General features: G+C 38.2%; 1 protein-coding gene across 1 annotated transcript in view; it reads left to right on the top strand.

Annotated features, from left to right (window-relative positions):
* stol (stolid) overlaps window positions 1–17,766 on the top strand; it is a 1,115,479-nt gene that overhangs the window by 894,303 nt on the left and 203,410 nt on the right. The window contains exons 12-14 of the mRNA XM_067146569.2: window positions 4,822–4,896; window positions 11,710–11,730; window positions 12,514–12,618. Of these exons, the coding sequence (XP_067002670.2) occupies window positions 4,822–4,896; window positions 11,710–11,730; window positions 12,514–12,618 (201 nt within the window). The remainder of the gene's footprint in view (window positions 1–4,821; window positions 4,897–11,709; window positions 11,731–12,513; window positions 12,619–17,766) is intronic.

Raw genomic sequence — 17,766 nt, 5'->3', positions numbered from 1 at the left:
TGGAATGATGTGATTGAAGAATGGGGGATGAAAATTAGAAAGGAGGATCAAGAAATGGAAGAGAAGGTACAATAGTCCAGGGGGAACCACTAGAGGTACCAGTAGTAAGAACATTTCAGTTCTGGTAACTTAGGAGTATGATGGAGGAATGACACAGGTGATAAACAGAAGAGCACAGTTAGATAAAGGGTTTTACCAGTGTGTGAGAGGGCTGTTATGGAGTAACGAAGTGCCAATATGATACAAGGAAATCACGGACAGTAACTACTTTCTACCAATCTTGGCATATGAAGCTAAAACTTGAGTAACGACCAAAACAGGGGAAAGTAAAATCCAGGCAAGTGAGATGAAATTCCCAAGAAGGATGCTGGTGAAGACAAGACAGGACCAAATAATAAATACAAGAAATATGAGGTGTATGTAGACCAAGAGAGAGAGCAGAATGATCAAGCCTGAGATAGTATGGACACATGAAAAGAATAAGAGGAACATGGGTCCCATCAATGCTTGAACTGGAGGTTAGGGAGAAAAAGCCAAGAGGTAGACCCCCAGGAACCTATGAACGAAACAAATTGAACAAGATCTAAGGAAGAGAGTGGCAAACCTTCAATACATTTTTTATAAAGGAAAGTGGAAAGACAAGCGGAGATGGAAAACAGTGATCCACAGCTCAAGACAAGATTAAATTTGACAAGGGGAATAATGACTGTAACCACCTGTAGCATGTTTCTTATCATCAAATGAGTATACACATATGCTGACTTTGGTGATTTATTATAACTTAGGGAGCCAAATTTGTTGAAACATGCATCCTATTGTACCTTGGAATACACGATGCTATCTTTTCTTGCTGTGTTGATTCTTTTAGATTATGCTGAGAAGTAAAACCAACATCCAAAGGATTGTGGATGATCGAGATATCTTGAAGAAAGCTGTTGAAACAGCTATGGCTCCTCCAGAAACAAAACTTTCTGTCAGAGAAGGTTGAAAAATGTACAGTGTGAAGTTAGCTACTCTCTCAAGACAGTTTTCAAAATTTCAAAACTCTGAATTGGAAACTTTCTGTTATAACCCAAGATTAGACTGCAGAAAATTATGATATTTTCTGAGACCAAAGAAAATTATTAGTTGAAGTACTGGTACATAAAAACAAAAACTCGTCGCCATAAGACCTATCTGTGTTGGTGTGACGTAAAGCCCCTAGCAAAAAAAAACAAAAAAAACAAACAAATGAACTATGGTTTGACCAAAAATTGTGTTAACAAACTTGCTTACAAGAAATAACTGAAGAGAAATGGATGAGGGAATTCATGAAATGTCATCCTGACTTATCCATAAGAACCCCAAGAGCTATAGGTTTGTGTAGTGTGACCAGCTTTACCAAAGTAAATATACCATTGTTCTTCGACAGTTTTTATTATCACTTTGGACCCAGTCCACCTGAACAAAATTGGAACTGCTATGAGACTGGCGTGTCTACAGTCCGGACACCAGGAAAGATAGTACAGTTGCTCCAAAAGGAAGATGGCAGCTTGGGAATGCAACATCTGCCAAACTTGGGAGCCTTGTATTGTGACAGTCAGCACAACTGGGATACATAATCCTCCAATGTTAGTGATTCCTCAAGTTCATTTTGAGCCTAGAATACTGTATGTTACAGTGCAAGTCAGTTGATGCTGCTATTCCCTCTGGGTGATCAAACAAGGAAACCATCCTACATGTTTTAAGGAATTTGATTAACTTTTAAAGCCCTACAAAGGAAAACATATTCTGTTGTTGGTGGACATCGGCGAGACTCATCTCTGTATGGAAGTTCTTAATATGACACCTCATTTGGGCATAGTAATAGTCACCTTTCACTCCACCCCACCCCCACACATATCTGAAACTATAGAATTGTCTATGTATTCCTCACTGCACTCTTCCCACAATCAGTTAGTACTGCAGATTCATGGCTTGTCAAACATCCAGGACAAAACTTTGGCATTGGTGAAGCGAGAGAAGTTTATAGGCAAAGCCTGTCCATGTGCACTGATTCCTGGGAAATTATGTATGGCTTCCAAATTTAAAATGGATTTCAAATATTTACCACTATTTCCTATCTGTATTCCCTGTGTTCCAATGTAAAAGCAGGTATGTTCCATGGCAGGTCATTTATTGTACCATGGAACACTTTATACCACACCACAATTTTTTTAAGGCGCTGAAGTCTAAACAGTCTGACACTGACGTTAGCCGGTTTGAGTCTTGTTGGTCGAAAAAATTTTCACCATCAGAATGTTGGCCGGCAGGGTAGGGGAGGTGGTGGTATAAAATTTCTAATCACTAGATTGCGTGCCAAAAGCCTGGATTAAATTCCGAACCTCTGTGCAGTGCTCATATGGAGTGAGAGCATATGACGCTGTTGATGGTGATTCGTCCATCGGATGGAGACGTTAAGCCTTGAGCAGACCCCTCGGTGCTATTCGACAGGAGTAGGCTATGTACAGGTATCGGGTTTCACCCTCTCCCTACTATCATATATCACGTCATTCATTTCATCTCATTAACTCCTCTGATGAGGTTGACGTCGAAAGGGCATCCGGTCGTAAAAACCCGCCACTACAGATTCATTTCACCTCATCCCCGACCCTGTAGGGAAACGGGACAAGGGTTGGACAAACAATAGGATTGTAAAACAGAAAAATATAAACAGGAAGTTACAAAGGAAACCTCAATGCTTATTATCAGCATTTATGAGATTCAAAAAATTACCAACCAAAATTTTAAAAAGAAAATGTAAAAAGTATTCTTTGGTACGGCAATCTCCCCTACATATGAGGAAATTATACTGTATGCAGTTCAAAGATATTCATCTGTGTCAATGCATTGTATATGATCACAGGAGTCTGAGCAACATATGTGCAAGAGTAAAATGTAACAAGAAACTGTGGAGTAAATGCCTAAGCCATAAGCACTTTTACCATGATGGCTGACAGGTATTTGTTACAGACACTGACAAAAGAGGAGGTTAATGCAGTTGACTACTACAGATGGGCATGTGGCACTAGTGGTACAGAAATCCATATGCTGCTTGTTGAGCTGTATGAGCTCAAAGTGATGCTGGAGCAATGGTGTGGCATTGGTGTCAGAATTTCCATGATGGGCATGAAATTTGACTACAGAGATAATAATAATGGTGTGTGGCTGCCACAGAGGCCTAGTGCAGGTCTTTTGAGTTGATTACTGATAGACAACCTGCACATCTGTGAGAATGGGGTCCCTACCTATGACAATTTGTAATGCTGAAGACTGCACACACACCCAGCCCTCAGACCATCAGAATTAATCAATGAAGGTTAAAATCTCTGATCCAGCCAGAAATCAAACTCAGGACCTGTTGGATAAAGGCCAGCATGCTAACCATTTAATCATGGAGCTGGATGAATGCAGAGATGAACGTTAAAAATGTAGACACCACAATTCGTGCCTACTGGCAGCTCACCATGAATGTCGTTTACTTGTTTATTCACCTTTCCAGGTTTGGCATGCCTGAGCACACCACATTGTTAGGGACATCTGGAATACCGCAAATTAGCAGCATGGTGGTTACCTAGACAGTTGACTCCTAGTAATATAGGCATCAGACTGCAACATCTCCTTTTTTAATGTGCAGGAAGTCAATCTGTTTCTATTCCACATTGTGACAGAGGACAATAGCTGGGATGGCGAATCTTGAAAGATATTGTGGTACACTGACAAAGTTGGAGCAGATCGTTTATAGAAAGACAGGAACAAGAAAAGAAAAATACAGTAGGATAAACGTAATGACAGGCCAGCGCGGGGAGAAGGAGCAACGGGAAGTGGAGACAAGGATATCCATGAAAACACAAAAGGACAAAGACGAACTCCACATCTTCATAGACTGTCGCCTTCAGAGTGTAGGATAAGAAAAAGAGCCAGATAAATACAGGAAAAGGGAAGAAACATAAGATAAATACAGGTGGTGAAAGATTATATACTGGGCAAGTTGGCCGTGCGGTGAGCTAGCATCCGGGAGATAGTGGGTTCGAGTCCGACTGTGAACAGCCCTGAAGATGGTTTTCCGTGGTTTCCCATTTTCACACCAGGCAAATGCTGGGGCTGTACCTTACTTAAGGCCATGACTGCTTCCTTCCCACTCCTAGGCATTTCCTATCCCATCGTCGCCATAAAACCTAACTGTGTCGGTGCAATGTAAAACAAATTGTAAAAAAGAAATAATAATTACACAGGACAAACACAGAAAGAGAAAACCCTAACAAAGGTGAAAGCCACCACTCATAATAAGATGTGGACTGCTTATACCTGATGTGCTTCTGCATGACAATGTGAGACCTCACACTGTGGCATCAGCAGCAACTTTTCTAGCAAAGTTTGGTTGAAAACACATAGAGAGTCCCAGTCTCACATCCACTGACTTCCACTTCTTCCCAGCTTCGAAGAAGGTGCTGTCTGGATACTATTATTCCAGTAATGATGATATGAAACACGCAAACACACTGTTTCTGCTTTCACACGGGCACAGGGCATGGAGGTTTCATGTGAGTGGCCTTTAAAAGCTCATGAAGAAGTATGATCAATCTCTGTGTTCATGGAAACCCTGTACAAAGGTAAAAGACATAATTATGTCATTTTCTATTGACACATATTTGATTTTCTAAATAAAACATCCTCAATATAATAGAACTGCTAAACTTATTTTCAGAATTATTCTCTTATAATATTCAGCTAATATAATATTGTAAACTTGCACAATTTAACAAGATGGAATAATTACTTAACTGTTGAAATTTTTTTCAGCTTGGTGTCAATGGCTATTCATTTATAATAAACAATAATGGCCACATACTGTACCATCCGGACCTCCGACCACTGGTAAGAGATACAACGTTTTCATAATACAGTAATTGCAGACTGTTTGAAAAAGTAAGAAATTCTGAAGTATTAAAGAATTTTGACTAAAACAGGTATGTTATACATTACATTTGATCATATGGTTTTTATCTCAAAATCTGCCCAAACAACTATTATCACAATTCAGTTAAAGCTTGTAATTGCAAGGTCTGTGGAAAGCAGTTTATTAGATACACTGACTGACAGAGCAAATGCAACACCAAGAAGGAGTGGTTCGAAAGGGATGAAAGTTGGGGAGAAAACAGAGACGGCACGGACGAATAATTGATGTTTATTTCAAACCGATATGCAGGTTACACAATGCGCACGGCATCGACTCAGTAGGATGTAGGACCACCGCGAGCGGCGATGCACGCAGAAACACGTCGAGGTACAGAGTCAATAAGAGTGCGGATGGTGTCCTGAGGGATGGTTCTCCATTCTCTGTCAACCATTTGCCACAGTTGGTCGTCCGTACGAGGCTGGGGCAGAGTTTGCAAACGGCGTCCAATGAGATCCCACACGTGTTCGATTGGTGAGAGATCCGGAGAGTACGCTGGCCACGGAAGCATCTGTACACCTCGTAGAGCCTGTTGGGAGATGCGAACAGTGTGTGGGTGGGCATTATCCTGCTGAAACAGCATTGGGCAGCCCCTGAAGGTACGGGAGTGCCACCGGCCGCAGCACATGCTGCACGTAGCGGTGGGCATTTAACGTGCCTTGAATACGCACTAGAGGTGACGTGGAATCATACGCAATAGCGCCCCAAACCATGATGCCGCGTTGTCTAGCGGTAGGGCGCTCCACAGTTACTGCCGGATTTGACCTTTCTCCACGCCGACGCCACACTCGTCTGCGGTGACTACCACTGACAGAACAGAAGCGTGACTCATCGGAGAACACGACGTTCCGCCATTCCCTCATCCAAGTCGCTCTAGCCCGGCACCATGCCAGGCGTGCACGTCTATGCTGTGGAGTCAATGGTAGTCTTCTGAGCGGACGCCGGGAGTGCAGGCCTCCTTCAACCAATCGACGGGAAATTGTTCTGGTCGATATTGGAACAGCCAGGGTGTCTTGCACATGCTGAAGAATGGCGGTTGACGTGGCGTGCAGGGCTGCCACCGCTTGGCGGCGGATGCGCCGATCCTCGCGTGCTGACGTCACTCGGGCTGCGCCTGGACCCCTCGCACGTGCCACATGTCCCTGCGCCAACCATCTTCGCCACAGGCGCTGCACCGTGGACACATCCCTATGGGTATCGGCTGCGATTTGACGAAGCGACCAACCTGCCCTTCTCAGCCCGATCACCATACCCCTCGTAAAGTCCTCTGTCTGCTGGAAATGCCTCCGTTGATGGCGGCCTGGCATTCTTAGCTATACACATGTCCTGTGGCACACGACAACATGTTCTACAATGACTGTCGGCTGAGAAATCACGGTACGAAGTGGGCCATTCGCCAACGCCGTGTCCCATTTATCGTTCGCTACGTGCGCAGCACAGCGGCGCATTTCACATCATGAGCATACCTCAGTGACGTCAGTCTACCCTGCAATTGGCATAAAGTTCTGACCACTCCTTCTTGGTGTTGCATTTGCTCTGTCAGTGTATAAAGCTTATAAGCAGAAAGCCTAACGCAGTTTTACTAAATTACTCCCATCGCCATAGACTCGGCATAACCCGTCTGACTGTTACTTCTATAAAGATTTACATCAGTTCTTTTCTTCAGTTATCAAAACATGAGTTTAGAGGAAATGTTGAAATTTAACAAGAAATATATTGTGTAATAAATGCCCAATTAAATATCAAAGGTGGCATCTTCTATCCACCAAATCCATCAAAGAATCTTTCCTCTGACCAGGGGATATCTTTCTTCTTCAGAGGTTTTTCCTGAAAACCGCAGCATTTTTTCAGGATTTGTCTCACAGCTTGTCTGTTTTGCAACTCTGTCAGCCCCAGTTCTTTTACATCCTCTCAGTCTCCATCAGGTGTGAGGGGGCCGATGACCTAGATGTTAGGCCCCTTTAAACAACAAGCAGCAGCAGCATCAGGTGTGAGGTATTGTCATCACTGCTGTTTTACTTTTTTCTATGTTCTTCTTAGTCTGCACCAGGCATGCGGTATTGTCAACATCACTTTATACTTCTTCTCATTCCAAACTCTTCCTTCACCTGATTCAATACACTGACTTGCTTTTGGACTTTCATTTCATTTTCTCCCTGTATCACTGTTGTCATCTCCAAACAACCAACATAACCATGTTTTGATGTAGGCCTCGTCTGTGACTGAATTAATTCGTTACTAAATAATTAAAATTGATACCAGTCACAGTTTTCATTAATAGGTATTCACATTTCAGAGCTTATACTCTATCATCAGGTGGCGAAATGGTGACATTTAATTGTTGCTATATCTGATACACAATTGTTTTAAAAGAACATTATACTATTTCATTAACGAGCAAGGATCAAATAAAATGTAGAGGTAATGAAAGATTTCAATGTAAGGAACAAAAATAGAAGTAAAGCATGTGAGAAGATAACAGTTGTGAGGAAAGATATGGAATGCTGGAAATCAGGGAAGAATGTGCTATTATTTGGGACTTTTTCAAGGATATATACCGTCATTAAATCTGAAGCAATTTTCTCCTGTTGGATCAATTTGCATGTTATTATTTGATACAGGATACTTCCATAGAAGTTTGATGTGTCTACTATATGCTTGCAGACGATGTACATATATATTTTAACATCTGTCCATATGGATTCCACTGTATCGAAACTTCATAGCCAGAGCAATCGTCCTAACAAATTTCACTTGGGGATACCAAACTCACAATCAGATCAGCCCTATTTGTTAATTCAAGTGGATTAATAATAACAATAATTGTTATAATAATTGTATAGCCTCAACTACCATGAGCAGGCAGTTTGAATTGATGCCATATGGGCTGCCTCCATATCAGTTTTTACATTCCGTTTTACTCTGATGTTAGATAAACAAATCTCAGTTGGACAATATATAACTGAGATTTAATTTTGTCAGGTACACACAAAAAATGTGTCACCAGAGATCTTTTATATGCTGACATCGAATGTAGCGCCAAATGAACTTTTTCCCACCTTCAAATATTAAACCACCAGGCGGGTTGGCTGTGCGGTTAGAGGTGCACAGCTTTGAGCTCGCATCTGGGAGACAGTGGGTTCGAACCCCACTGTCAGCAGCCCTGAAGATGATTTTCCGTGGTTTCCCATTTTCACACCATGGCAGGTTCCTTCCCATTCCTAAGCCTTTCCTGGGTTATGTAGACCAAAGGTATCCACGAAATGTCACTGTAATATTTGTCCAAAAATGGAACATAATAATTGCTTTTACACCAATAAAGTGAAAAATTCGTGGTAAATTAAGAAATACCATCGTTTTTAGAGAAATATGTACACATACTTACGGGCCGTAGACAGGACTCCTTTATGTTGTATTCCGCTGCTCGTGCCATCTTTTGTTTCTTTCTTGAGGTCCAGGGCTTGCACCGACGAATGGGAGTGCTAGGTCTGTGAATTGTTATTATCCTTGTCCATATGACTAGTGCGGACAGTTCATACAGCAAAATAACATGATCCCTGGACCAATAAATATATTACTTGTTTGTTGAGAGGAAAATAGCATCATCCCTGGACCAATAAATACATCATTATTCCCTGCAAGTAAAATATTTCGTACTATTTCTTCATTTACCGCAAATTTTACACTTCATTTCAGTAAAATGAATTATTATATTCCATTTGGGACAAATATTACAGTGACATTTCGTGGATATCTTTTATCTACATAACCAAAGCAAATATTCAACCACCTCTGTCTGGTTTGAACTCATGATCTTGTGATCCTGAGGCCAGCACTCTACCATGATCCATAGAGGGAGCTTCCAGTGGGTTTAAATCTAACCAAGTTATGGATCAGTTTTTCCCAACCCGTTGTTGTGGAAAAGTATCACTGAGATATTTGCGTACACTGCAGCTTACTCTACATAATTTAAAATGAAACTTCTCTCATCAAAATTCAGTGAATTCAATGAGTTAAAGACACAACAGTGAGATGGTTCTAGCCTATCCTAAAATTATTTTAGTCTTCAGAATTTGGAATAATTTTTAACAAATTTGTTTGTAAATACTAGTAGATTCTATTTAATAAAAGGCATCTGAGTTCAAAAGTATATATTGACTTCAACATTATATAGAATGATTAAGTTATCTGCTATGCTTTATAAACAGTATAGATTTGTAACAATCTGTTATGTTTACAGCCTTCCCCAGAAGAAAGAGGTAGTTTAAATGCCTGTGCTAACAGTTATGCAAAACGTTAATTTGAAGCTGAAAGAAATAGAAATTATGGATTACTTTACTATGAATTTCTATCAAATGAAAAGGGACAAAGAATCCAGGATATTAGTAAGAAACACAAAATTATTGTAGAGTTCATTTCTTTACTTCTTTCTTCGTTATGCCCAACTAAGGGGTGCAATTGAACTTATTTAGCTCTTGTTGTTGTTCCTTTTTTCTTATCCCAAAATCTCTTCATCTTCTCGCCATGGCTTTCCTTGTGATCTTCTGACCAGGTTTTGTTGGTGGTAGTGCTTGGATAATGTTTAAAGCAGTGATTGTTGAGTAATATTCTGAACTTAGATCTGTCTAACACAATGTCATCTGTAATACCTATTTGCGGAAGATCTTTTCCAACTTCGAGCAGCCAAATGTTTTTTTTACTTTCATTGATAGGGCGAGCTTCAGAATTATTTTAGTCAGTCTCTGATTATTGATGGTTATGAATTTCATGTTTTTTGGTCCGTATTGAACTGAGAATAATATATAAGTAATAATAATAACAACGTAAACGTTTCCACCTTTTCAATACTAAAATATATTCACAAAATTATAAATTACACGGTACTAGTTTCAACCCATCTAGGGGTCATCATTAGCCGTATTGGAGCAAAGATCATTTTTGGCGAAATCCTAAGAAAATGTTATTTTAAAGAATAACAAGTGAAATGAGATGTTATTATGGTAATAGTTAATAATACAAGGAATATACATACTAAGAGGTTTTTAACAAAGAATAAAGTATAAATGGGGTGTTGTAAAAATTATAATCATGGAAATCAGTAAGTTCTTGTATTGAAATGAAATATGGCTTAGGAAGAGGGCTTAAGGTGGGGCTGAAGGGTGTGGGAGAAAGTGTAATTGTCTTGGAAAAGTACCTTTGATTAAATTTAGGATTGAGTTTAGGTTGGCTGCATTATTGTTTCTGAGGAAAGTGATAAATAGATCGAAGGGTATGTTGGGTTTCTCTGAGATTTCATTGAGATTGTGACTGGCATTAAAGTATTGGTCTAGGTGTATGTAGTAATTTTCCATTATGTTGAGTAAAGGGCCCTTGTTTGCTAATACGAGGATGTCCATGTCTTGTTCAATATTGGTGAAAAACCTACATCGGGCAAACCGGGAGAAACTTCATTATCAGATACCACGAGCACACTAACGCAATAAAATACAACAGGTTTTCAGCCATCGGCCAACACATGCAAGATTATAACCATAATTTCACCAATATTGAACAAGACATGGACATCCTCGTATTAGCAAACAAGGGCCCTTTACTCAACATAATGGAAAATTACTACATACACCTAGACCAATACTTTAATGCCAGTCACAATCTCAATGAAATCTCAGAGAAACCCAACAAACTCTTCGACCTATTTATCACTTTCCTCAGAAACAATAATGCAGCCAACCTAAACTCAATCCTAAATTTAATCAAAGGTACTTTTCCAAGACAATTACACTTTCTCCCACACCCTTCAGCCCCACCTTAAGCCCTCTTTCTAAGCCATATTTCACTTCAATACAAGAACTTACTGATTTCCATGATTATAATTTTTACAACACCCCATTTATACTTTATTCTTTGTTAAAAACCTCTTAGTATGTATATTCCTTGTATTATTAACTATTACCATAATAATATCTCAATTCACTTGTTATTCTTTAAAATAACATTTTCTTAGGATTTCGCCAAAAATGATCTTTGCTCCAATACAGCTGATGATGACCCCTAGATGGGTCGAAACTAGTACCGTGTAATTTATAATTTTGTGAATATATTTTAGTATTGAAAAGGTGGAAACGTTTACGTTGTTATTATTATTACTTATATATTAATCTCTGATTACTCATTCTGAGAATATGTCCATAAAATTTCAAACGTGTTTTCCTAAATGTGTCCGAGATTTTCTCTGACTGTTGGTACAGGTCATGAGATTTCCTTATCATCCAAATTCCCCCTATACAGACCAGTCCAATAATTTTCTTTAAAATTTTTCTTTCTTGCTTTTCTACATCTTTAATCAATGATCTGCCCCCAATGATCAGTGTTTCAGATGCATATAGTGCTTCAAGCTTGATTATAGTGTTACAATGTCTTAATTTTATATTTCAGGATGTAGATTTTTTATTATATCTTTACTTCATTATAATGAATAATACAAATTGTTAATGAAGTGATAAATCATTATTACTGATGATCTTTTATGACCAAATTAAGGATGTGGTTGACTATATATTTTTCTGACTATACAATAATACATATACAGTCCAGATTAATCACTCAATTTTCCGTTTCATTCTAGTGATGAGGTACTGATTACTAAAGAGTAGAAATGTACAGTTATAATTATGATTTCTTGTTTTTTTAATCACTTTCATTTCTTTCTTTTTTTAATGCTGCATCTCAATTAGATCAAGAATGGAAATGGCCAGGTAAGAGACATTCATTCACTTGTAAATTACAAAGAAGAATAATATGTACTTTAGATTTCTCTCTTTGTTATTACATTAGAGCAAAATACAATAACCTTAATAACTGAAGTAAATTTGGAAGAGTGCTGATCATTGAGCAGAATAGCTTCGACTAGCATTTCAAGATGCTAATTTTAAATAGTAGAAAATAATTTTAATATGTATAACAAAGGTGAACTATGAATTCTTCATTCTGTTTTATATCTTGGTCAACTGTGAAGTTTTATGGTTAATGATGGCTCGAGGAGCTGAAACATGAACCAATTATGTATAATTATCCAAGAGATTATTAAATTATAAACATTTTGAATAGGTGAACACATTGATCTTTTGATCATTATAGCCAATACAGAACCTAAAACATTAATTTCATCACTTGTAACCTCAAATCACTGCAACACATTTCCTGGCCTGAGAGAGCTCGTATATGATCATGATTTTTTTTACCAGTATTCAACATTTTATGATTTATAAGCTGTGCTAAATTATGAGAAACAGAGGTAGCAAACAAACTGTGTAACATAATAGGTTCCCTGTGATTTATTTCTCTATGCTACATTCCTAAATATCCGTTCCTCCAAAATAAAATACAACCAACATTTTCTCAGTTCCCATCTAGTTCAACTAAATTTTGATACAACTTACTTTTCTCTGATCCACTTGTCAATCATGAATCCTTTGCGATTACATGCAAAAATTTTGTAAATTTATAGGTATTCATTAATATATATGTATATGTTTCAGTTTCAGGAAACACTGAAGCCTAACTACAACAGTGTTGACTTGACTGAGGTGGAACTTGTGGACAGTGATGGAGGTCCTAGGGAAAACAATTCGCTCTTGCTTGATGTAAGATTGAAAGACTTTTCTTCAAATTCTTGCTTGTTATTTTTAATACTTGACATCCCTTACTTCTTATGGTAATCAGTGCAATAAATAGTTCGTTTTGTGCTATACTTAAAAATGGGGTGATATCATTTTTTCATCTTGTGGTATTTTAATGAGTGATCTTTAAAACTTAACTAACTGATGAAATGAGATTCATGCTTTTAAACCTACAGTATTTAACTCTCCATATTACACTCCTGTGAAAAATTTGTGCAATTGAGAATAAAATCTCCACTCTTAATATGAATGTACACTACAAAGTAAAACACAATACAATTTTGTATAGCACCACTTATTTCCTCAACTTCCTGAAAGTCAAAATTGGAATTTAGATTACTGTTATCATTAAGTTTGTACATTATGATTCATTATCATATCCTAACCTAACCTAACCTAACCTAACCTAACCTAACCTAACCTAACCCCATGGCACTACAGCCCTAAAGAGCCTTGGCCTACCAAGTGACCACTGCTCAGCCCGAAGGCCTGCAGATTACGAGGTACCATGTGGTCAGCACGATAAATCCTCTCGGCTGTTATTCTCGTCTTTCTAGACCGGGGGTGCTATCTCACCATCAGATAACTCCTCAATTGCAATCATGTAGACTGAGTGAATCTCGAACTATCCCTCAGATCCAGGTAAAAATCCCTGACCTGGCCAGGAATCAAACCCGGGGCCTCCGGGTTAGAGGCAGGCACGCTACCCCTTCACCATGGGGCCCGCACATATATCATATCCTGTATAATCAAATTCAATAATACACCATAATAGCCTTACTGCTGCCAAAATAACTCTAACATCAAAATTAGATACAGTCCAGATGAAATCTCTTCAACTTAAAAACCTAGGATAACTAAATAAAAGTATGCCTAGGTCATGTTTTTTGTCCATGTTGAAGAGAAAGAGTCACACCAGATATTTAAGTGAATTTGTACTTGCTGTTAGTATCACACCTGGCTTAGCTAAGATCTGCACTGCTGGTATGGACAAACTTCCACTGAACTATTTCAAGCTGCTGTTTTACGAGGTATCATAATCAATTTCTATCACCAACCTTCGTAGGGAGACAGCATTCTAAGAATAAGAAGAAGTTAGTAGCACTGACAGAATTTAAAACTTTAAGAGCCTTGGCCTACCAAGTGACCGCTGCTCAGCCTGAAGGCCTGCAGATCACGAGGTGCCATGTGGTCAGCACGACAAATCCTCTCGGCCGTTATTTTGGGGTCACTATCTTATATGGATCTGAATTATCCTGCACTAATTTTGGTGGAAATATGTTCTGTAACTCAAAAGAAATTAAGTAGAGACAGATCCATGAACAGAATTATATCTCACAAGTCATTCTTTTATGGGATGAAAATAGAATTAAAAGTTATCTGATCGCTGCAGAAGTAACCTAGAGTGAAGTGATTGTGATGCTTGCAGTACCGGTATGACTTTCTATAGTCAGTCTACTAGTTAAAGAATTGTTTCACAAAATTTGTTTTAGGAATTTAGAAACAAAGTTTGTGGAGTTGGGATAATTCATCATCATCATCATCATCATCATCATCTTATACAGTTTCCAGCTGTTGGCCAGATCTACTTGGAACATTATCCTCTCTATCTCCTCTTGTCTTCCCACCACTTGTCCCTCTTCACTCTTGCTCAGTCCTCTCCTCTTCTTTGCACACACTCTTCCACTCCTTTTATCCACTTGGTTGTTTTCCTGTTATCTCCATTTCGTGCATCTTCTGGGTATTCTTTCCTCTTTCATTCTCTTCATGTGTCCATACCATCTATACTCCACACGGCCTTACTTCTAAATCGAAGTTTCGCAAAACAAATGAACATCGCCTTCCCTCTGTTGCCAGTGCACTACGCCTGCGAGAACAGCTGATGCAATATGACCGCGGTAAACATCCCTTGTAAATTGTAATACAGTACTCAGAAAAACGAATGAATACGGATTGAAAACAAATTCACAAGAACTACACTTTCTAACAATATCTGGCACTAAAAGAGAATATATTATTAACAATAAAAGAGAATGAGGAAATAACACATCACTAACGGCTAATGGCTGGCACAGAAAGGAGGTTATGGCCTACAAAGGGAACACACTACTCATCTCAGAGTCACTGGAACCCTCCAACCATCTGTCAAACACACTAAATATTGAAGGAAAATGCAGAAGATCGCGAACCGTACCGAATACCGTACACGCTGAACGAGATTGGTTAACCACGTGGCGAATGTAAATATTAGAGTCGGCAACTAGGTTTCGAGATCGTGCTCTGCCGATATAAATCAATATGAATGGCAGCTTGGGATTGGTTGGATGTCTATGCTTCAGCGCATAACCACCAGCAAAATCTGCTAAAACGTCAATTTAGAAGTAGAGCCGTACGGAGTTTAAGTCTAGATGCCTCAATTCTGTTCTGTAGTGGCTCTTCTTTTACTATATTTCTCACCTCATTTCTCATCTTATACATTCTCGTCACTCCTATCCTGCTACTCAAAACGTTAATTTCGCTTGCTGTATCCTAGCCGTGGCTCTCTGGCACGTTACCCAAGTTTCTGCCGCATACATCAGAATAGGTACATAGAATGTACTTTATGTCCCCTTTTCCTTCTCTGAGGGACATCCTTGCTCCAAACCAGGATTCTGACACTTTTCAGAAAAGTTCCTGCTTGTCTTCCATACATGATTATTTCCTTACTAGCAAGATACCCGTGCTCCGCTACGGTATTATAATGAAATTTATAATTGAATGCTTAACGTTTAATATAAAATCCGCCAAAATTCGCGACCTAACTGATTTTCTGAGAGAATCCACCAATATTCGTTATCCGACTCATTTTCTGAGAGATTACGGGAATGTTCCTCCCATCTTTCAATCTTTCTTTCCAGCAATCGATTTCGTACTTCCCGGGCTAGGTCCAGGTATTCCACCTGGTCAGTTGAGTCCATAAATCTTTGCCATCTTTTCCTATAAGCAGTTTTAATATGGATCAAATCCTTGGCGGTACAGAACCCGCGGCCGGACTGCAATCATAGTTATTAAACGGCCAGGACCCGTTTCCAGCGTGGTCCGCACATTTTGACGATGGTCCAGAACATTATTATTATTATTATTATTATTATTATTATTATTATTATTATTATTATTATTATTATTATTATTATTATTAGGGTGCGTGAAATTAGCTGAATTTAGGTTATTGATGGTCTGGAACCCACAGCAAGATGCAAGACCGCTACTTGGTGGTAAATTACATCCTCTGCCATTGTCATTGCTGACAATGTAACCAGCACCATCGTCGTGCAAAGGAAAGTGCGCGAGATTTCTGGCGACACGAATGATATACTTACGTGAATTATTGACCTTATTATAGAGGTGAACAATTGCACGGTCAATATCATTTATATCGTTTATTTCAAAAGTGTTTAAATTTTTATTTACATGCCTGGAGATTCTACTGTAATCTAACTTTATGTACTCCAAAGGAAAAGATGGTTCTTGAAAACAAACCCTGACAAACCCTGAAAAGATTAAAAATGATTAGTTTATGATCAGAATAAGTACATTATGAACAGTAAAATCAATTGGTCTCAACTCATTTTTCACCCACTGCCGTTAAGTTGATTTATCCCCCCCCCTCCAAAAAAGAAGGCGTGTTTCCGTATGTTTATAGGAGATTCCAAATACCAATGTTCACGTCTGTTACCTTCAGTTCTGAGATCTAAGTATCACCATAGAGAATTGTTTTCACTTCCTTTCACACTCCCTCCACCTTAAGTGAATTTCCCATTAAAAATACTTGTCTCTTTAATAGTAAAGGATCTTCTAAATACCAATTATCATGACTGTAACATCTTCAGTTTTTGAGATATGTGTCCACATAAAAGAAGTTCAACTCTTTTTCACCCCCGCCCCCCAAAATGATTTTGCCCAAAAACGCTTTTTTTCTTTGTTTTTAAAGGAGAGCCAAATATCAATTTTTACGTAGATGTAAGTATCCTCATACAATTAATTCAATTAATTCTTCAATTTTTCACCTCCCCTCCCCCCAATTCATTGGATTTTCCGAGAATACGTGTTTGTTTAATTTTAAAGCAGATTCCAAATAATAATTTTCACGTCTGCAAAATCTTTCATTTTTGAGATAATAGTATCCTCATACAAATAATTCAACTAATTTTTCAATTTCCCTCCTCCCTTTAGGTGGATTTCCAAAAACAAAAATACATATTCCTTTATTTTTAAAGGAAATTCCAAATACCAAATTTCATGTCTGTAACATCTTCAGCTTTTGAGATATCAGTATGCGATATCAGTATCCTAATTAAAAGAATTCAACCCCATTTTCGGTCACTTTTACCCCTCCACTCAAGTGGTTTTTCAGAAAACAGAAAATACATGTTTCTTTATTTTCAATAGAGCTAAAAAATACTATTTTTCACTTTGTTAACATGTTAAGTTTTTGAGGTATACTGTAGAAATACTCATTTTAAAATTTCACCCCCTTTTTAGTTTCCCTTAAATTGAGTTTCCAAAAACAAATCACCTATGTATCTTTACTTTTACAGTAGATTCCAATTACAGTAGATTCCAAATACCAATTTTGACGTCTGAAACATTTTATGTTTCTGAGATATACTGTAGATATAGTCTTTCTAAAAATTCACCCCAATTTGTCACTCCTGTTTAACCCCCATTAATTAGTTTTTCCAAAAACGAAAAATACATGTTTCTTTTTCAAAGGAAATCCCAAATACCAATTTTCAGGTCTGTAATATCTTCTGTTTCTGAGATATAAGTATCCTCATTTAAAGCATTCAACCCCCTTTTCACCCTTTTTCACCCCTCCTATTGGGATTTTCCGAAAACAAAAAATTTGTGTTTCTTTATTTTTAAAGGGGATTCTTAATACCAATTTTTACATCTGTACACTTTGAAAGTTTTGAGATATATATACACTCATTTTAAAACTTGTCCCCCTTTTCAACCCCCCCCCATTAATTCGATTTTCCAAAAACAAAAATATGTGTTTCTTTATTTTTAACGGTGATCACAATTACCAATTTTCAGGTCCGTAATATCTTCAGTTTCTGAGATATAAGT

Source organism: Anabrus simplex, chromosome 4 (assembly GCF_040414725.1).
Source record: "Anabrus simplex isolate iqAnaSimp1 chromosome 4, ASM4041472v1, whole genome shotgun sequence".
In the NCBI taxonomy this organism is placed as follows: domain Eukaryota; kingdom Metazoa; phylum Arthropoda; class Insecta; order Orthoptera; family Tettigoniidae; genus Anabrus; species Anabrus simplex.
Note: the sequence above shows the minus strand (reverse complement) of the source record. Positions and strands in the feature narration are given on the sequence as shown.